Genomic DNA, 21,712 nt, shown 5'->3' on the forward strand with positions numbered 1-21,712 from the left:
ATACATTGCAAACTTTAATATGTACGTGTATGTAGTCAACACTGAGAATTTTGACATGGTCAAAATATTGACACATGAAATTATGGTTAGGCTAAAATATGAGCATCGACATACAGTATTGAACAGGTTGACATTCGGACCATATAGGCTGCAGTCACCTCCACTTTTGTGTCTCAGTACTGGTCTTGTTTAATAAAATGTATTCTACAGTAACTAAACTCCATTGCAGTTTCTATTTAATTAGGCAATCTTGTCTTGATTATAAGAAGTCACACTTTCTGTTTTCTTCACAGTGTCAAAAGTATGTTCATTACAGAATCTGGATATGCGATGGCAAGCAAAAATAACTTTACCTCCTCTGCTTGTAAGGATCATGCACAAATCCAGACTTCGTTATTTTGGCAAAGCAGACAAGAAAATGGACTTTCCTTACCAAGTAAGAAAAAGATCCCTCGCTTTGTGTGCTTCTAAGCTTGCTATCTTAAAAATTAAAGTTGAGTGGCAAATTGTAAGCTTTCAAGTGTATGAGGAATTACGGTACTAGTAATATTCTCAGTAACGGTTTCAGACGTTTCAATCATTTTGCAATCAATAGGGAATATAGCCTGTAAGCTCCACTGGGGCAAGGACTGATGTGAATGGTTAAATATGAAGCGCTGCAAAGTATGTAGGCCATATATAAATAAAGGTTCCTAAATAAATAATAATCAGTAGAGCATTCAGTGGAAGTATTGTTGATGTCCATAATTAAATATTGAATAACCACAGCTAACTTGAATAAAAAATGCAGCATATGCTTCTGCAGCTGGTTTTCTAATAACTGGAACTTGGGCCACAGAATCATTATTTCAGTTACATGGGCCTTTATTATTAATGTTGTATAACTGAAAATTTAGAGCAAAAGAAAAGATGATGCACTCTAAATAATATAGCAATTATGCAAATATCCACCTCCTTTTTTTTATTATGTTTTGCCCTTCATTAGAATTCTAATGGCACAACTAAAAATTTGCTGTAGTGTTCTGGAAATGTTACTCTCTTGCTCACTTGTCTGCAAAAATACAAGTGAAGCCAATGTGATTTGTTCCTGTCCTCTTCACTGACTTTCCAAAAAGTAGTATCTAAAAATTGTTGTGTGTGTGCTATGCAGGTTGACTAATAAGCTTATGCTATAGACCATTGGTTCTCAAACTCTGTTCTCAAGGACCCCCAAAGTTTGTTTTCCATTAGGTGACCTAGCAGGTGCACAGGTGTATTCATTACTCACTGACACATTTTTAAAAGATCCACAGGTGAAGCTAAGTATTTTACTTGTGATTCTGTGAGGAAACCTGGAAAACGAGAACTGTTGGTTGTCCTTGAGGACCGAGCTTGGGAAACCGTGCTATAGACTATTTACAAATGGATGGACTTTTTTAATCGGTACCTGTTCACAGTGCATAACACCTGAATATGAAAGGGGTCAACAAAAAGTGCAGATTAAAGTTCACAAGAGCTGTTTCTTTTAACTAGATGCGCATAGCACCCCATCATCGCAGCTGATATCTGCTTCAGCCTTCATAGGCTGCAAGCAGAAATCTATCTCTGAAGACCAGTACCGCTAGACCTCTGGAATTTAATTGGTTCCAAAGTTTTATTTGACTCTAAAAACACAATGTAAAAATAATAACAATGCATATGTTAAAATACAATTATTTTGTGCATGGTTCTGTGGATTTTCAAAGTGAATTTCCTCCTTGTTTCTAGGCTTATTTTGAGGTAGCAGATCACTCTGGTAGGATGTCTCTTGTTTTGTGGAATTCCCTCTGCCCAGAATGGTACAATACACTTCAGATCGGCAAGGTGATTTTGCTCCAGCAGTATGTCTTGAAGAAGAGTTATCCCAATCGGACACTTCCAACATCGGAGAATACGCAGGTGAAGAGACTGCCTTCACTTGGTAAAGTATTTTTGAAATGTTGTGTTTTGCCTTATTTGATTATGCTGTGTATTCTATTGCAGTGTAATGTCATACTGTCATAATGTCATACAAAAATACACTGTTTGAGAAATATACCCAAACCAAACTGGCAAGATCTGCTGTTTTAAAATAAGACTGTCAATAATATTTATTTCCTAACCCGGTTGTCTGTGACTGTATGTATGTATGTGATTGCCTGGCACTTTGCAGATAATAAAGTTTCAAGACCATCACAAAATGTGAACAATTGTGCGCTTTTGGCTTTGTTAATATATTACTCCCTACAGTATGTACACACAAGCTCTTGGCATAGACAGATGAAAAATTGAGTAGATTTAATCACAAATAGGCATCATGCAATGAAGAGGAAGATAAATCACATTATGTATTTTAGAACGAAGCAAAGTACAACAATGGAAGAAAACAATACGGTATTTGACAAACCACAAAAATACATGAGCAAGACAATAGCCGGAATTACAGCAAATTAAAAATGGGACATAAAACAGCAGGCAATTAGAATTATATACAATTAATAATTATATATAATTAAACAAATTTTCATGCCAGAAGGATACAGCAAAAGATTTCAAGGAAACAAAAGAAGTAGTATAACAAATTTTGGATACGACCAAGCTCAGCGAGGGGACTTCAGGATGTTTCCAGTGGCATGCTATAAAACCTCTAGTTGAATTAAAAATCTAAACCTCAAGTTTACCTGCATTATAATAAGTGGACGTCAAAAGGAATGACCATAGGTTCTTGACAATTGGGGTATTACTACCTTGCTGATGAGATCTGCAGTTGCATCCCAGTACCACCAAATATGGCAGAAAGAACCAAGTTCCTCACATTCTCTCCAACAATTATGGGTGACGGACCAAAATATCCTGGTGTGGGAAAGGTACCAACAATAACCTACACGTGTATTTCACCGTTTTATTACTTTATTTCTCTAACGTCCTAGTGGATGCTGGGAACTCCGTAAGGACCATGGGGAATAGACTGGCTCCGCAGGAGACTGGGCACTCTAGGAAAGATTTAGTACTACTGGTGTGCACTGGCTCCTCCCTCTATGCCCCTCCTCCAGACCTCAGTTAGGATCTGTGCCCGGAAGGAGCTGGGTGCATTTTAGTGAGCTCTCCTGAGCTTGCTATTAAGAAAGTATTTTAGTTAGGTTTTTTATTTTCAGAGAGCTTCTGCTGGCAACAGACTCTCTGCTACGTGGGACTGAGGGGAGAGAAGCAAACCTACTAACTGCGGCTAGGTTGCGCTTCTTAGGCTACTGGACACCATTAGCTCCAGAGGGATCGAACACAGGAACTTAACCTTGGTCGTCCATTCCCGGAGCCGCGCCGCCGTCCCCCTCGCAGAGCCAGAAGACAGAAGCCGGCGGGTTGAAGCAAGAAGACGTCAAAATCGGCGGCAGAAGACTCCTGTCTTCATATGAGGTAGCGCACAGCACTGCAGCTGTGTGCCATTGCTCCCACACTAACCCACACACTCCGGTCACTGTAGGGTGCAGGGCGCAGGGGGGGCGCCCTGGGCAGCAATTGAGTACCTCCTGGCAAAAAGCAGCATATATACAGCTGGGCACTGTAATATGCATGAGCCCCCGCCATTATTTTTACACAAAATCGCGGGACAGAAGCCCGCCGCTGAGGGGGCGGGGGCTTCTTCCTCAGCACTCACCAGCGTCATTTTCTCTCCACAGCTCTGCTGAGAGGAAGCTCCCCAGGCTCTCCACTGCAGACTCACGGTAGACAGAGGATAAAAAGAGAGGGGGGGGGGGGGGCACATAAATTTAGCGCATTAATCATATATACAGCAGCTACTGGGTAAACACTAAGTTACTGTGTAATTCCTGGGTTATATAGCGCTGGGGTGTGTGCTAGCATACTCTCTCTCTCTGTCTCTCCAAAAGGCCTTGTGGGGGTCCTGTCCTCATATAGAGCATCCCGTGTGTGTGTGTGTGTGTGTGTGTGTGTGTGTGTGTGTGTGTGTGTGTGGTGTCGGTACGCTTGTGTCGACATGTTTGACGAGGAGGGCTATATGGAGGCAGAACAGGTGCAGATGAATGACGTGTCTCCGCCGACACCTGATTGGATGGATATGTGGAAGGTGTTAAATGATAATGTAAACTCCTTGCATAAAAGGTTGGATAAAGCTGAAACCTTGGGACAGTCGGGGTCTCAGCCCATGCCTGATCCTACAGCGCAGAGGCCGTCAGGGTCTCAGAAGCGCCCACTATCCCAAATTGTTGACACAGATATCGACACGGATTCTGACTCCAGTGTCGATGGCGATGATGCAAAATTGCAGCCTAAAATGGCTAAAGCCATCCGCTACATGATTATAGCAATGAAGGATGTATTGCACATATCAGAGGTAAACCCTGTCCCTGACAAGAGGGTTTATATGTTTGGGGAGAAAAAGCAAGAGGTGACTTTTCCCCCTTCACATGAGTTGTGTGAAAAAGCGTGGGATTCCCCTGATAGGAAAGTGCTGATTTCTAAAAGGTTATTTATGGCTTACCCTTTGCCGCCAACGGACAGGATGCGCTGGGAATCCTCCCCTAGGGTATAGGAAGCAGGAAAGTATCCTGAAGTCTGTTTATACACATTCAGGTACTCTACTGAGGCCGGCAATTGCGTCGGCCTGGATGTGTAGTGCTGTAGCAGCATGGACAGATAATCTGTCTGATGAACTGGATACCTTGGACAAGGATAAATGAAATGTCAATTTCTGCCAGAAGGGTCCTGTGGACTCGGCAATGGACAGGTGATGCCGACTCCAAAAAGCACATGGAGGTTTTACCTTACAAGGGTGAGGAATTGTTTGGGGACGGTCTCTCGGACCTAGTTTCCACAGCTACGGCTGGGAAGTCAAATTTTTTGCCATATATTCCCTCACAGCCTAAGAAAGCACCGTATTACCAAATGCAGTCCTTTCGATCACAAAAAAGCAAGAAAGTCAGAGGTGCATCCTTTCTTGCCAGAGGCAGGGGTAGAGGAAAGAAGCTGCACCATACAGCTAGTTCCCAGGAACAGAAGTCCTCCCCGGCTTCTGCTAAATCCACCGCATGACGCTGGGGCTCCACAGGTGGAGCCAGGAGCGGTGGGGGCGCGTCTCCAAAATTTCAGCCACCAGTGGGTTCGCTCACAGGTGGATCCCTGGGCTATACAGATTGTGTCTCAGGGATACAAGCTGGAATTCGAAGTGATGCCCCCTCGCCGTTACCTCAAATCGGCCCTGCCAGCTTCCCTTATGGAAAGGGAGGTAGTGTTAGCGGCAATTCACAAGTTATATCTCCAGCAGGTGGTGGTAAAGGTTCCCCTCCTTCAACAGGGAAGGGGATACTATTCCACAATGTTTGTGGTACCGAAACCAGACGGTTCGGTCAGACCCATATTGAATTTAAAGTCCCTGAACATTTATCTGAAAAGATTCAAGTTCAAAATGGAATCGCTCAGAGCGGTCATTGCAAGCCTGGAAGAGGGGGATTTTATGGTGTCTCTGGACGTCAAGGATGCTTACTTGCATGTCCCCATTTATCCACCTCATCAGGAGTACCTCAGATTTGTGGTACAGGACTGTCATTACCAATTCCAGACGTTGCCGTTTGGGCTCTCCACGGCACCGAGAATATTTACCAAAGTAATGGCGGAAATGATGGTGCTCCTTCGAAAGCAAGGAGTCACAATTATCCCATACTTGGACGATCTCCTCATAAAGGCGAGGTCCAGAGAGCAGTTGCTGATCAGCGTAGCACACTCTCAGGAAGTGTTGCAACAGCACGGCTGGATTCTGAATATCCCAAAGTCGCAGCTGATTCCTACGACGCGTCTGCCCTTTCTGGGCATGATTCTGGACACAGGCCAGAAGAAGGTGTTTCTCCCGGCGGAGAAGGCTCAGGAGCTCGTGACTCTAGTCAGAGACCTCTTAAAACCGAAACAGGTGTCGGTGCATCACTGCACGCGAGTGCTGGGAAAGATGGTGGCATCATACGAAGCCATTCCCTTCGGCAGGTTCCATGCGAGGATCTTTCAGTGGGATCTGTTGGACAAGTGGTCCGGATCGCATCTTCAGATGCATCGGCTGATCACCCTATCCCCCAGGGCCAGGGTGTCTCTTCTGTGGTGGCTGCAGAGTGCTCACCTTCTCGAGGGCCGCAGGTTCGGCATACAGGACTGGGTCCTGGTGACCACGGATGCGAGCCTCCGAGGATGGGGGGCAGTCACTCAGGGAAGAAACTTCCAAGGGTTGTGGTCAAGTCAGGAGGCTTGTCTGCACATCAATATCCTGGAACTAAGGGCCATATACAACGCCCTGAGTCAAGCGGAGCCTCTGCTTCGCAACCAACCGGTGCTGATTCAGTCAGACAACATCACCGCAGTGGCTCATGTAAACCGCCAGGGCGGCACAAGAAGCAGGGTGGCGATGGCGGAAGCCACCAGGATTCTTCGTTGGGCGGAGAATCACGTGCAAGCACTGTCAGCAGTGTTCATTCCGGGAGTGGACAACTGGGAAGCAGACTTCCTCAGCAGGCACGACCTCCACCCGGGAGAGTGGGGACTTCATCAAGAAGTCTTCACGCAGATTACAAATCGATGGGAACTGCCACAGGTGGACATGATGGCATCCCGCCTCAACAAAAAGCTAAAAAGGTATTGCGCCAGGTCAAGGGACCCTCAGGTGATAGCTGTGGACGCACTGGTAACACCGTGGATGTTCCAGTCGGTCTATGTGTTTCCTCCTCTTCCTCTCATACCCAAGGTGCTGAGAATCGTAAGAAAAAGAGGAGTGAGAACAATACTCATTGTTCCGGATTGGCCAAGAAGGACTTGGTACCCGGAACTGCAAGAAATGCTCACAGAGGACCCATGGCCTCTGCCTCTCAGACAGGACCTGTTGCAACAGGGGCCCTGTCTGTTCCAAGACTTACCGCGGCTGCGTTTGACGGCATGGCGGTTGAACGCAGGATCCTAGCGGAAAAAAGCATTCCGGAGGAAGTTATTCCTACGCTGATAAAGGCTAGGAAGGACGTGACAGCTTCCTACAGTCTGGAGTGACTATGGGCCTGAAGTTGGGGTCCATAAAGGTCCAGATTTCGGCCCTATCCATTTTCTTTCAAAAGGAACTGGTTTCTCTTCCTGAAGTTCAGACGTTTGTTAAGGGAGTGCTGCATATTCAGCCCCCTTTTGTGCCACCAGTGGCACCTTGGGATCTCAACGTGGTGTTGGGTTTCCTGAAATCCCACTGGTTTGAGCCACTTAAGACCGTGGAGCTAAAGTATCTCACGTGGAAGGTGGTCATGCTATTGGCCTTAGCTTCGGCTAGGCGTGTGTCAGAATTGGCGGCTTTGTCATGTAAAAGCCCCTATCTGGTTTTCCATATGGACAGGGCAGAATTACGGACTCGTCCGCAATTTCTGCCGAAGGTGGTGTCATCTTTTCATTTGAACCAACCTATTGTGGTGCCTGCGGCTACTCGTGACTTGGAGGATTCCAAGTTGCTTGATGTAGTCAGGGCTTTGAAGATCTATGTAGCCAGGACGGCTGGAGTCAGGAAGACTGATTCGCTGTTTATCCTGTATGCATCCAACAAGCTGGGTGCTCCTGCTTCAAAGCAAACCATTGCTTGCTGGATCTGTAGCACGATTCAGCAGGCTCATTCTGCGGCTGGTTTGCCGCATCCAAAATCAGTGAAAGCCCATTCCACAAGGAAAGTGGGCTCTTCTTGGGCGGCTGCCCGAGGGGTCTCGGCATTACAGCTTTGCCGAGCAGCTACTTGGTCGGGTACAAACACATTTGCTAAGTTCTACAAGTTTGATACCCTGGCTGAGGAGGACCTTGTGTTTGCCCATTCGGTGCTGCAGAGTCATCCGCACTCTCCCGCCCGTTTGGGAGCTTTGGTATAATCCCCATGGTCCTAACGGAGTCCCCAGCATCCACTAGGACGTTAGAGAAAATAAGATTTTACTCACCGGTAAATCTATTTCTCGTAGTCCGTAGTGGATGCTGGGCGCCCGTCCCAAGTGCGGACTTTCTGCAATACGTGTACATGGTTATTGCTTATTAAAGGGTTATGTTATGTGGGCATCCATTGTTGATGCTCTGTTGTGGTTCATACTGTTGACTGGGTAAGTTTATCACAAGTTATACGGTGTGATTGGTGTGGCTGGTATGAGTCTTACCCTGGATTCCAAAATCCTTTCCTTATAATGTCAGCTCTTCCGGGCACAGTTTCCTTAACTGAGGTCTGGAGGAGGGGCATAGAGGGAGGAGCCAGTGCACACCAGTAGTACTAAATCTTTCTTAGAGTGCCCAGTCTCCTGCTGAGCCCGTCTATTCCCCATGGTCCTTACGGAGTCCCCAGCATCCACTACAGACTACGAGAAATAGATTTACCGGTGAGTAAAATCTTATTATCTGTCCCCCCTGCAGTGCACATGGTTTTGCCTAATTCAGACCTGATCGTAGATGTGCTAAATATAGCACATCTACGATCAGTTTCACTGACATGCGGGGGGACACCCAGCACAGGGCTAGTCCACCCCGCATGTCTGGCCAACTTAGGGGTAAATTTACTAAGGTGGGAGGGTTTTTGTTTTTTTTAGAGCTGATGATGTTGCCCATAGCAACCAATCAGATTCTACTTAACATTTATCTAGCTACTTCTAGAAGGTATTAGATAGAATCTGTTTGGTTGCTATGGGCAACATCACCAGTTCTAAAAAATAAATAAATCCCACCTTTGTAAATTTACCCCTTAATGTGAAGCGGAGGCAAAATTACTTTATGCAGCACAACCAATGGAGTGTTGTAGACTGTTTTCTCTCCAGCAACATAGGGTTCTCTCTCCAGCCACTTCTTTGTGATGCAGTGGGAGAGGAGCTAGCAAGCAACATGGGGGGTCATTCCGAGTTGTTCGCTCGTTGCCGATTTTCGCTATATTGCGATTAGTCGCTTACTGCGCATGCGCAAGGTTCGCAGAGCGCATGCGCTTAGTTATTTTACACAAAAGTTAGGTATTTTACTCACGGCATAACAAGGATTTTTCATTGTTCTGGTGATCGTACTGTGATTGACAGGAAGTGGGTGTTTCTGGGCGGAAACTGGCCGCTTTCTGGGCGTGTGCGAAAAAACGCTGACGTTTTTGGGAAAAACGCGGGAGTGTCTGAAGAAACGGGCGAGTGTCTGGGCGAACGCTGGGTGTTTTTGTGACGTCAAACCAGGAACGAAACTGACTGAACTGATCGCAATGGCTGAGCAATTCTGCTAATCTTTCGTTCGCAATTCTGCTATGCTAAGATACACTCCCAGTAGGCGGCGGCTTAGCGTGTGCAATGCTGCTAAAAGCAGCTAGCGAGCGAACAACTCGGAATGAGGGCCATGGTGCAGTGCTAGGAAGAGGGTTCTGCCCCATAACCAGCACATGGAGGAGAATGAGGAAGATGAGGATGGGGTTTCTGATGACATAGACGGAGGATGAGGAGTGTGGGCAGGTGTACCCCATAGGGCCGGCAGAAGGGAGTCTTAACAAGCACTTACTGTGATTATATACTTTTTTTTTTTTTTTACATTTTTCTAAACATCTCAAAAACCTTACAGGATATCACATTCTGATAGTATACATTATTTAGAGTCTACACACAAAATTACATGGAAATTGATATATATCATGTCAAATGCAGAATTGCTGTTGAGTAGTGTTAACGGTTGAGTCATGATTTAGAATACCTAACATTGCAGAGATGTGTCCATGTTATTTGTATAACTGGGGACTTGTAGCTTTTAATAATATTTTTTTTTTCTGACATGAGGTCATGGCTTATAGGTTTAAGTATTAATAAGGTGAACAGTCGGCTCCTCTGTCTATTTTGTTGTCTGCCAGACCTACTGGAAATCTTGAGGCTTGTGGTTGAAAACAACTGCTACAAAATTTTTTTTTTTTTTTTTTTTTAGTTTGTTTTTTTAATTAGGGGAAAAAAATGTCAAGAAACGGTAAGAAAAGATAGCTGTGGCCAAGTAAGCTTGCAGTCTGAAAGTTGTGGGAGACCATTGATACATGATACAACCAGTGAAGCTACAGATGGGGAAGGTCCATCCTTACTAGTTATGTATCATAATGACTCTTCTTTTCTCGATGCTAAGAGACATCCTGCATCACCAGTTTTTGAAGCAATGCAGAAATCTCAGTGCCGCAGTGTATCAAAAACCCAGAGAGCTGTTACGGAAACTCTGGTGACCTCTGTCTGTATAGCAACAGCACCATGTAGATGCTATAAGTAATTGACAACAAGTGGCCCTATTTCACGTGTGCTATTTTTTAATAAAACATGGGCTGTTACTGCTGGCCGGACTGTGCGTGAGCAGCAGTAGTGCTATCCGTAAGCATGAAGGCAGCCTTACGTGTTTGACAAGCAATGGAAATCTTCGCTTTTTGCCAAAACGCTTCACCTCCATAGCTGGCTGTAGTAGCAGCATTATTAGGAGAAAGTAAAAGTGCTGCTCCACGTCGACTGCTTTTAAATACATATGCAGAAGTGGTAATAACCGGTTTTTACTTAAAAAGGAGAAAAAAAGGAGTTATCAACACTTAATACATCTACTTCTTGGTGTGTGATACCTTTTAAGCCAATGACAACCAATTTATCAGTATATCAAGAAAAGGCCAGTTTTCTATACACCTTCAGTGCAGCTGCACATTTTCCAGTCACCTAGTGATGTGCTAATGGAGACATTTCTCTCTGAGTTGCATCATCTGTTCCAGAACTTCTGCTTGCTGACAAGTATATAGGACTTGTTTCTGTTTTTCTGCATGAACTAAGCAAATTACTTGTCAGTGGCTGATGGATGAGTCAAGGGCCTTATTACAAGGAAGGGGCTGGCTGTAAGCTGCCAGGGTGAGACGCTCACATGGCGGCTAATATCATCTATCGCCTACATCTGTCTGAGCTCATATTTTCTGCTATCAGAAACGCATATTTAGAATAGTCTTCCCTTCTATCATTGGATTATTTATAATGAAAAACAGAATGCATGGTTTACATATTAGCATTAGTAAGTGCAGTTGCTTTTATTTTTAGCTATTTCCCTATATTTCTTCTTTGTCACAGTAGTTGATATTATTCTGTAATTGTGTCAGAGAGCCCGTTTGCATTTAATCTCCTATTAGGTCTGACTGTAATGTTAATTTTACAGTAGCATGTATTACAGGTCGGGTGTACTAATGCCCACTTTATTAAGACTCCATAGTACCAGGTGGTGAGGACAAGCATAGGGGAGAAGGCGCTTGACCTGTAGCCCCTCCCCCCCAGCTCCAGGCGCCATCTACTGCTGGTGTTCCCGCCCTGGAGCTGCCTCACACTCTCCCTCACTCGCTGACTGAGACGCTGGGTGCCATCTTCTAAGAATAGCTGCGACTGGTCTCTGGGACTGCAGGGCAAGGTCTCCTCTGTAAACCTGTCTGTATATCAGTGCCGTGATTTTACACACACTCAAGTATTCTACATGTCGATATTAAGACAGCGCTAGTTAAGAACAAGTGTACCTGTGCCAGAATATATTGTATGAGTATTCTGATATATACATCCGGTCTCAGACCGTGCATTGTGTGTGTGTGTGTGTGTGTGTACGTACGTACGTACGTACGTACGTACGTACGTGTGTGTGTGTGTGTGTGTGTGTGTATATATATATATATATATATATATATAGAAAAGAAGGGGGGGATAGGGGTACCAGCGACTTGCAGTGTCTAATATATTAATATAACTATGAAGAATGTAGCAGGATACGGTTTTAGAAAAAAGGGGTAACAAAATATTTATTTATACAATTTGAAACATAATGATGGGATAAAAAAGTAGGTAAAAGCTTGATAATGCAAAAAATGAACACAATAAAAAATACAAAAAAATAATAATAATATTTTATTATTACAAGTCAGTAGAGGTACTCTCCATTTTTAAAGATAAGCATCATTTTCTTATCCTAAAATACTTTTTATCAGTATAAAATTGCTTTTACTGATTTTACGTGATTCTGGGTTCTAGCTTAATTACACACTTTTTTATCTATTATTATTTTTTTTTAGTATTTTTTATTGTGTTAATTTTTTGCATTATCAAGCTTTTACCTACTTTTTTATCCCATCATTATGTTTCAAATTGTATAAATAAATATTTTGTTACCCCTTTTTTCTAAAACCGTATCCTGCTACATTCTTCATAGTTATATTAATATATTAGACACTGCAAGTCGCTGGTACCCCTATCCCCCCCTTCTTTTCCACACCTTAACTCTAAAGGCAGCTTATCACTGCTGAGTACTTAGGGGTTAGCTGACACCTGACATCCTTAAAAGGAGTGTCTTTAACTATTGTATTATCTTTTAATACGTATCTGCTCACACATACCTGTGGCGCCATACCCCCACTACCCGATATATATATATATATATATATATATATCTCAAAAAAATAAAGGGAACACTAAAATAACACATCCTAGATCTGAATGAATGAAATATTCTTATTAAATACTTTGTTCTTTACATAGTTGAATGTGCTGACAACGAAATCACACACAAATTATCAATGGAAATCAAATTTATTAACCCATGGAGGTCTGGATTTGGAGTCACACTCAAAATTAAAGTGGAAAAACACACTACAGGTTGATCCAACTTTGATGTAATGTCCTTAAAACAAGTCAAAATGAGGCTCAGTAGTGTGTGTGTGGCCTCCACGTGACTGTATGACCTCCCTACAACGCCTGGGCATGCTCCTGATGAGGTGGCGGATGGTCTCCTGAGGGATCTCCTCCAAGACCTGGACTACAGCATCCGCCAACTCCTGGACAGTCTGTGGTGCAACGTGGCATTGGTGGATGGAGCGAGACATGATGTCCCAGATGTGCTCAATTGGATTCAGGTCTGGGGAACGGGCGGGCCAGTCCATAGCATCAATGCCTTCGTCTTGCAGGAACTGCTGACACACTCCAGCCACATGAGGTCTAGCATTGTCTTGCATTAGGAGGAAGCCAGGGCCAACCCCACCAGCATATGGTCTCACAAGGGGTCTGAGGATCTCATCTCGGTACCTAATGGCAGTCAGGCTACCTCTGGCGAGCGCATGGAGGGCTGTGCGGCCCCCCAAAGAAATGCCACCCCACACCATTACTGACCCACTGCCAAACCGGTCATGCTGGAGGATGTTTCAGGCAGCAGATCATTCTCCTTGGCGTCTCCAGACTCTGTCACGTCTGTCACATGTGCTCAGTGAGAACCTGCTTTCATCTGTGAAGAGCACAGGGCGCCAGTGGCGAATTTGCCAATCTTGGTGTTCTCTGGCAAATGCCAAACGTCCTGCACGGTGTTGGGCTGTAAGCACAACCCCCACCTGTGGACGTCGGGCCCTCATACCACCCTCATGGAGTCTGTTTCTGATCGTTTGTGTATACACATGCACATTTGTGGCTTGCTGGAGGTCATTTTGCAGGGCTCTGGCAGTGCTCCTCCTGTTCCTCCTTGCACAAAGGCGGAGGTAGCGGTCCTGCTGCTGGGTTGTTGCCCTCCTACGGCCTCCTCCACGTCTCCTGATGTACTGGCCTGTCTCCTGGTAGCGCCTCCATGCTCTGGACACTACGCTGACAGACCCAGCAAACCTTCTTGCCACAGCTCGCATTGATGTGCTATCCTGGATGAGCTGCACTACCTGAGCCACTTGTGTGGGTTGTAGACTCTCTCATGCTACCACTAGAGTGAAAGCACCGCCAGCTTTCAAAAGTGACCAAAACATCAGCCAGAAAGCATAGGAGCTGAGAAGTGGTCTGTGGTCACCACCTGCAGAACAACTCCTTTATTGGGGGTGTCTTGCTAATTGCCTATAATTTCCACCTGTTGTCTATTCTATTTGCACAACAGCATGTGAAATTGATTGTCAATCAGTGTTGCTTCCTAAGTGGACAGTTTGATTTCACAGAGGTGTGATTGACTTGGAGTTACATTGTGTTAAGTGTTCCCTTTATTATTTTTTTAGCAGTGTGTGTGTGTGTGTGTGTATGTGTATATATATATATATATATATATATAGATATATATAGATATATATATATAGATATATATATATATATATATATATATATATATATAGATATATATATATAGATATATATATATTTTACTAGTCCAGTGCAGTTTTATTGTTTGACTAAAATAATTATCTGCATGGTCACTGTGACTGTGATGTGTGTGCCTGTATCTGAGTGTATCCCAGCTTTAGCTATCACTGTATTCTGTACACTAAGAGACTAGGTGCGTCTGAGTCCATATATAGTGCGTCACAGTATTTACCGTTAAGTGTATTCTACTGTGTACTCAGTCACATACCGACGGATTTATTCGCTGGTGTGTGCGGTGTACGCAGTCATATTGTACCGGACTTAGTCGCTGGTGTTGTGTACTGTGTACGCTGTCACATACTAGGGGATTTATTCGCAAGTATTGTACTCTGTCTGGCTGTAGCGTACTCATACACTCTGCAGTTGCACTCACTGAAAATGTCTAACACACAGGGCGGGAAATCCGCGGACGCTCCTGTATAATGCAGAGCATGCGCCAAGGATTTGCCTAAGGGTAAGTTTTGTATGACGACTGTGTACTATGTGACATACATCTCCCGGTCAGTCCGCCACTCCTGTAACCAATCAGGAGCCACCTTGGGCGGTGTTCTCATCTAGCCTTACGCTCCCTATGGCACCTCCTGTGCCATTGCAGCCACATATTGTCCAAGTGGTAAATCCACCATGGGCGGATAATTTGTCTACCCAGTTGCAGCAATTGAATCAATCCTTGGTTAGACATAAAACTGCCCCAAGTCACTCTCGTGTCACTGGGTCATCTAAGCGGGCTACTTCCTCCTCACAATCCACTAATCTCTCAGAAGATTCTTCTAATGAGGATGGGGAATATACTGCTCCGTCAGACACTGACACAGTTGCTTCTGGTGAGGAATCTACTACTCAGGTTGATGTCCCTGACTTAGTGGTTGCTATTAAGCAGATCCTACAGATCACTGATGATGATGAGGATTCCATTACGGTGTCTTAGAAACCTGATAAGTTTAAACGTCAGAAGGTAGCTAAAACTTATTACCACATTCTGACCATTTAGTAGATATACAGTACATAAATTACCCTGGTCTTCTCCAGGAAAGAAATTCTCCCTGTCTAAAAGGATGGTAGCTCGCTATCCTCTCCCTTCAGAGTTATGTAACAAGTGGGAAAATTCACCGACAGTAGATTCCCATGTCACCCGTCTCGTGGTGTCATCTACTCTGCCCGTCAACACTGTCACCTTGCTGAAGGAACCGACAGATAAGCATGTGGAAGGATGCCTGAAGTCTATTTACTCCCTTACAGGTGCTGTACATAGACCCACTATAGCAGCCTCCTGGGCTGTAAAAGGAATTGAAGCATGGGTTCAGGCATTAGAGGAAGAGCTGCCTCAGGATATCTGACACTGCCAGACAATACCGGTCTCATATTACCAGCGCCGCCTATTACATTTAGGAGGCGTCCTCTTAGGCAGGTGTGTTGGCGGCCGAGTCATCGACTACATCCATCCTGGCTCACCGTATTCTGTGGTTGAGGTCATGGAAGGTGGACTCTAAAAAGACCTTGGATGTACTCCCTTTTAAGGGGGACATTCTATTTGGGGAAGATATCAATAAAATTGTGACAGACTTTGCGGCTGCTAAGACTGCTTTTCTCCCAAATACTATTCCATCTGCACAGAAGGCAAAAGGTACCACTTTTCGCTCCTTTCGACCTCAAGGGAAAGCAAAAGGTCAGGCATACCCGAGACAATCTCATGTTCCCAAAACTACTAAGCCCAAGGCAAAACAAACCTGGGCAGCCCGTCAGCCTGCTTCTAAACACGACAAGCCTGCTGCATGACAGGGCGGGCCTCCCCCTGGGGGACCCCAGGGTGGGAGCCCGACTTCTGCGATTCACCCAGGTCTGGTTGAAGACCACTTTAGACGCATGGGTGCGAGAAGTTGTCTCTCACGGATACTCAGTCTCTTTCAAGAGACGTCCCCTTCGCCACTTCTGCACAATGGTTATCCCTTTGGATCCGTTGAAGGCGCAAGCTCTCCAACTGGTTGTGTGTTCTCTCCTGGATACAGGAGTGGTGGTGCCGGTACCTCTGTCCCAGAGATGCATAGGATACTACTCGACCCTGTTTCTAGTCCCGAAACCCAATGGGTCTTTCCGGCCTATACTCAACCTCAAATCACTGAACAAGTTTGTGAGAGTGTCCAAGTTCCATATGGAAACACTGCACTCAGTTGTACTGGCCATGGAACCCGGAGACTATATGGTATCCCTGGATATACAAGATGCTTACCTGCATATACCTATTGCCATATCACATCAGCAATATCTGCGGTTTGCTATTGGCAACCTTCACTATCAATTCCAGGCTCTGCCGTTTGGACTGGCCACGGCCCCTCGGCTTGTCACCAAGGTTATGGCCGTGATGACGGCTCATCTCCGTCGCCAGTGAGTCCGGATCCTGCCGTATCTGGACGACTTGCTGATTCTGGCAAACTCCCACGATGTCCTCAGTCATCTACAACTGACTGTAAACTTCCTACAAGCCCACGGGTGGCTCATCAACTGGAAGAAGTCCTTGCTGGTCCCTGCTCGGAGCATGGTGCTCCTGGGGGCACTGCTGCACACACACAGTCAACGGCTGTTTCTGTCTCCAGAGAGGGTCATGAAACTTCAGGACAGGATCAGATACTTCCTCCCTCACCCAAGAGTGTCGATACACTCAGCAATGCAAGTACTAGGCCTTATGGTGTTGGCGTTCGACATGGTAGAATACGCTCAATTTCATTCCTGCCCTCTGCAGAGGTTAATCCTTTCTAAGTGGGACGGCCTTCCTCATCGGATCAGGTCTCGCATGTCTCCTTGACTCCGGAGGTTCGTCTGTGGCTGACCTGGTGGCTACAGGACCAGTAGTTGAGCAGGGACTGTCCCTTCTGGATCCCCAACTGGGTCCTACTGACTACGGATGCCAGTCTGAGGGGTTGGGGCGTGGGGTTGGAGCAACACTCTTTCCAGGGTCGGTGGACCATGGACGAATCACTCCTGCTGATAAACATTCTGGAATTGCGGGCAGTGTTCAATGCTTTGTCTCTCGCCCTGCCTCTGTTACAGAACAGGCTTGTTCAAGTACGGCCAGACAACGCCACCACTGTGTTATACATAAGCCACATGGCAATGATGGAAGTGTCAAAAATCCTTTGTTGGGCGGAACGCCATCTGCCAGCAATATCGGCAGTGTTCATTCTGGGTGTCCTCAACTGGGAAGCAGATTTCCTCAGTCGTCAGGACATGCACGCCGGAGAGTGGAGTCTTCATCAGAAAGTCTTTCAACTCCTAGTGGACAAGTGGGGCCTACCAGATGTAGACCTGATGGTGTCTCGACACAATCACAAAGTTCCGGTATTCTGATAAAGAACCAGGGATCCGCAAGCGGCGTTCGTGGACGCACTGACAATTCCATGGAACTTTCGGCTGCCATACGTGTTCCCTCCAGTGTCACTCCTGCCCAGGGTACTGCGGAAGTTCAAACAATAAGGAGGAATACTACTTCTAGTCGCTCCAGCGTGGCCAAGATGGCATTGGTTCTCAGACCTGCAGGGTCTATCGATAGAGCATCCTCTTCTACTTCCTCAACGCCCAGACCTCCTCATTCAGGGCCCTTGTGTCTATCCGTACCTGGCCAGACTGGCTTTGACGGCGTGGCTCTTAAAGCTTCACTCCTAAGGGCCAAAGGATTCTCCGAGGCGGTTATCCAAACAATGCTGAAGGTCTGCAAACCGGCATCTGCTCGGATTTATTACAGGGTCTGGAATTCTTACTTCACCTGGTGTGCTGCTAAGAATTACGATGCTTACAAATTCAGTACTTCCAGGCTTTTCTACAACAAGGCCTGGAATTAGGCCTTCATCTGGCCTCCCTCAAGGTTCATATCTCTGCCTTCTCGTGTGGTTTCAGAGAAAAATTGCGTCTATTTCTGATGTTCATACTTTCACTCAGGGGGGTAAATTTACTAAGGTGGGAGATTTTTAGAACTGGTGATGTTGCCCATAGCAACCAATCTATTATCTTCTAGAAGCAGCTAGACAAATGTTAAGTAGAATCTGATTGGTTGCTATGGGCAACATCACCAGTTCTAAAAAAACTCCCACCTTAGTAAATTTACCCCAGGGTGTTTTACGGATTCAGCCTCCCTATGTCCCTCCTGTGGCTCCATGGGATCTGTCTGTTGTCCTGAATGCCCTGCAAGAGTCTCCATTTGAACCTCTTGAATCAGTGGACCTTAAATGGCTCACGGTCAAGGTCCTGTTCCTACTGGCTATTGCCTCTACTAGGAGGGTGTCAGACATAGGCACTCTGTCCTGTCTCTGATATTTCACTGTGACCGGGCAGTTCTTAGAACTCGCCCTGGTTATTTGCCTAAGGTGATGTCATCTTTTCACCTTAACCAAGAGATTGTGGTTCCGGGCTTTATCTGATTTGTCCTCCAAAGAGCGGTCTTTGGATGTGGTAAGTGCTCTCCGTATTTATGTGGAGAACACTGCCTCTATCAGGAGGTCAGATACCCTTTTTGTACTTTTTGGTTTTCACAAACGTGGCTGGCCTGCGAATAAGCAAACCTTGGCCAGATGGATTAGACTGGTGATTGCACAAGCCTATGCTCAGACTGGACTCCCAGCTCCTGCTGCTATCAAAGCCCATTCTACTCGGTCTGTTGGACCTTCTTGGGCGGCCCGCTGAGGCGCGTCTGCTGAACAATTGTGCAAGGCGGCTACATGGTCGGTCATCAGTGAACACGTTTATTAGGTTCTATGCCTTCGATTCTTCTGCCTTCCAGAATGCTTCCTTTGGACGCCAAGTTCTCATACCCGCTACGGCGCGTCCCATCCCATGAGGAACTGCTTTAGGTCATCCCCGATGTTTCCCTGTGGAAATCAATGTACCCTGCTGCAGAAAAAGAGATTTATGCTACCATAAATCTCCTTTTTTTAGTTTTTTACTTTTTGATCCAATAAACTTGGTAATTCAGGAGGTTCATCCTAAAGAGGCCCATACAGCAGAAATTAATTGGGGCAATTCCTTGTTCTGCCGATGCTCACGTCGGGGGAAACCACAAAATCCAACATGTTAGTTCGATTTGCTAATTCTGATCCAAAAATTATTGGTATTGGCGAGTTAGGTACTTTTAACATGGTTTATTTTGCCGATCCACCGAGAAATCACCAATCGTTCAAGTTTGGCGGATCAGCTCTACATTGGAAGATTGCGGATTGGATCAGCATCTCGGAATCGCCACTTTTTGTGCATGTAATTTTGAAGGGACATTGTAGAGTTTTTTTTTTTAATGTCTTATTGCATTTTGCTTTAAGTTAAACTAAATTAGTAGAGAAGGGTTATTGCTCCAAAATATTTGACAGCATATGATAACTTGCAGTGAAGTAAATCTGTTACTTACATGCAGAAATAATACATTATGGGGCGGGATGTAAAGAAGCTCGAAGTCTGCTGTCGTGCGGGCTGCCGGTCGAACTGTGATTTTTTTTTTTTTTTTAAATGGGCAGTCATGTAAAAAGGCATGGTTTAGCCTTGTATATAAGTGCCCCTTTAAAAAAAAGTCCTTGTTCGGCCGGCATCCCCCACAGCCGCCAAACTCAGACTTTATTACATCCCGGTCATTGAGTAAATGGTCTACTATCTCAGAAATATTGGTCCTATGCTTGGGGAAGTTTTGTGATGTCACTGTAACATCACATGACTTTTTTCTTCATACCAAAAAGGCACATTTATTATTGATTTTGAAGTAATATAATAGTTGCTGTAGGTTCTAAAAATATTTTACTTGAATTTTAATTACGATTATAAGCACCACCTTTTATGTGATGTGTCCATGGTTTATATATATATATATATATATATATATATATATATATATATATATACATACTGTATATTCAGCTTGAGGTCATTGCTTTAAGCTGCTTGTGAAAATTGGGCTTCACTAGGGGAAAATATGAACATTTTAGGAAGGTGGCATTTTAAAAATAAACTTAAATAATAATTTTCAGCTTGGGCTTATTAAAACAAATATTTCTACAAGTTCCATGTTCTGTACATTCAGATAAAACGTTTATTTTCTGCATTTTTTTTTGTCCTTCTTACATAACAGAAATAAGTTTGAATGCCAGAGATCCTCCATCCAAGATTTCCTTTCTCCAAGAAAAGCATGTGAAGCCTGAGTGGAAATTGCCAGCCGTGAAATATCAATTTATGACAAGGTGCCGAGTCATCTGTTAAATCCTATGTAATTACCCTCCCATGTTTTACTTGTAATGTGTCCCATCTATTTTTTATTTATTTTTTCCTAAGACTGGGTCTCGAGGTGCAGTGCGCATGAGTGACCCCGACAGGGTGTTGATGCAGTAAGTCACTGTTCACTGCTGGCGGCCAGTATTGCCATTGAGTTCAGCTTCTCTCCGCATCCCCAGGAAGGGAGATATATTTTCTGTTTTATTATATTTTCTATTGCAATGATGAGCAGCGATAGAAAATAGGTCTTTGCAAGCCTGCTTTATAAATAGGCTTCTACTTGTTCACTTGTGTAGACATACAGATATGTCCTCATACATCATTGATCCAGTCGCACCAAACAGACCCTCTTGGTGCGCCAGGTCCCATAAGACTTAATTTGATATGCAACACTTGTGCAAATGAGTCTCTGAATCTGTATATGAAGTGCTATGATGCAGCTGTCTTTGCTTTTTTTTATATTCCAAGTTTCATTGTGCTTCGTATACAGACTCAGTCGCACACAGATATAGAAGTGTTGCATGTCAAATTAACCAGCACAGTCTCCTGGTGTGTCCGAGTCGTATCGCATTGCAACTAAGGTGCATTTTCAACGCTAGTGGAGTTTCATGGAACCTAGCCGCTCACTCTCGCCAGGCATCTCGTGCTGCATGGCATATTGAGCCTAGATGTATGAGGACACATCTGTATAAGGGCAAGTCACCATGCTTGTTATGCCACTATCCTCATGTAATAAACAGTCTCCTAGCTGGTGCTGTGACCAATAGCAAAGCCCTATAGTAGGAAGTAGAGAGGTCACTTTGAAGCAGTGCAGCCTGAGTGTACCAGTGAGACATGATAACAGTGTAGAGCAAGGCTGCTGAGGATCCAGCCAGATAGCCGCACTCTGTGAGCTGTGAGCCGTCATTTTCTTGCTTGACTTTTAGAGCACGCTGTCTTGTCGTGTGTGTGTCTATTTATCTTTCCGTGCACTGTTAGCTTATAAATAACAGGGCGTGCTAACAATTTACTTTCTCTAGCATCCATAAGGGATATTGGGGGAATCTAGTACGATGGGGTATAGACGGGGTCCAAAGGAACCGGTGCACTTTAAATTTCTTCAACTGGGTGTGCTGGCTCCTCCCCTCTATACCCCCTCCCACAGGCAGTTTAGAAAAAAGTGCCCTCAGGAGAGGATGCACACGCTGAAGCTCCAGAGAGTTTTCTTCAGTTTATTTTACATTTTTATTATTTTCGTTATGCTGTTTGGGCAACAGTATACCTGCACCGTTGGAGTTAGGAAGGGGACGGTCACCAGCCTTGCAAAGTGTCGCCGCTTTCCCGCTGCA

General features: G+C 44.9%; 1 protein-coding gene across 3 annotated transcripts in view; it reads left to right on the forward strand.

Annotated features, from left to right (window-relative positions):
• RADX (RPA1 related single stranded DNA binding protein, X-linked) overlaps positions 1-21,712 on the forward strand; it is a 133,135-nt gene that overhangs the window by 40,904 nt on the left and 70,519 nt on the right. For all 3 annotated transcript variants that reach the window (XM_063937361.1, XM_063937360.1, XM_063937362.1), the window contains 3 exons: positions 294-436; positions 1,747-1,939; positions 20,245-20,353. In XM_063937361.1, coding sequence (XP_063793431.1) covers positions 294-436; positions 1,747-1,939; positions 20,245-20,353 — 445 coding nt within the window. The remainder of the gene's footprint in view (positions 1-293; positions 437-1,746; positions 1,940-20,244; positions 20,354-21,712) is intronic.

The sequence above is a fragment of the Pseudophryne corroboree genome, chromosome 8 (genome assembly GCF_028390025.1).
Source record: "Pseudophryne corroboree isolate aPseCor3 chromosome 8, aPseCor3.hap2, whole genome shotgun sequence".
Classification (NCBI taxonomy): Eukaryota; Metazoa; Chordata; class Amphibia; order Anura; family Myobatrachidae; genus Pseudophryne; species Pseudophryne corroboree.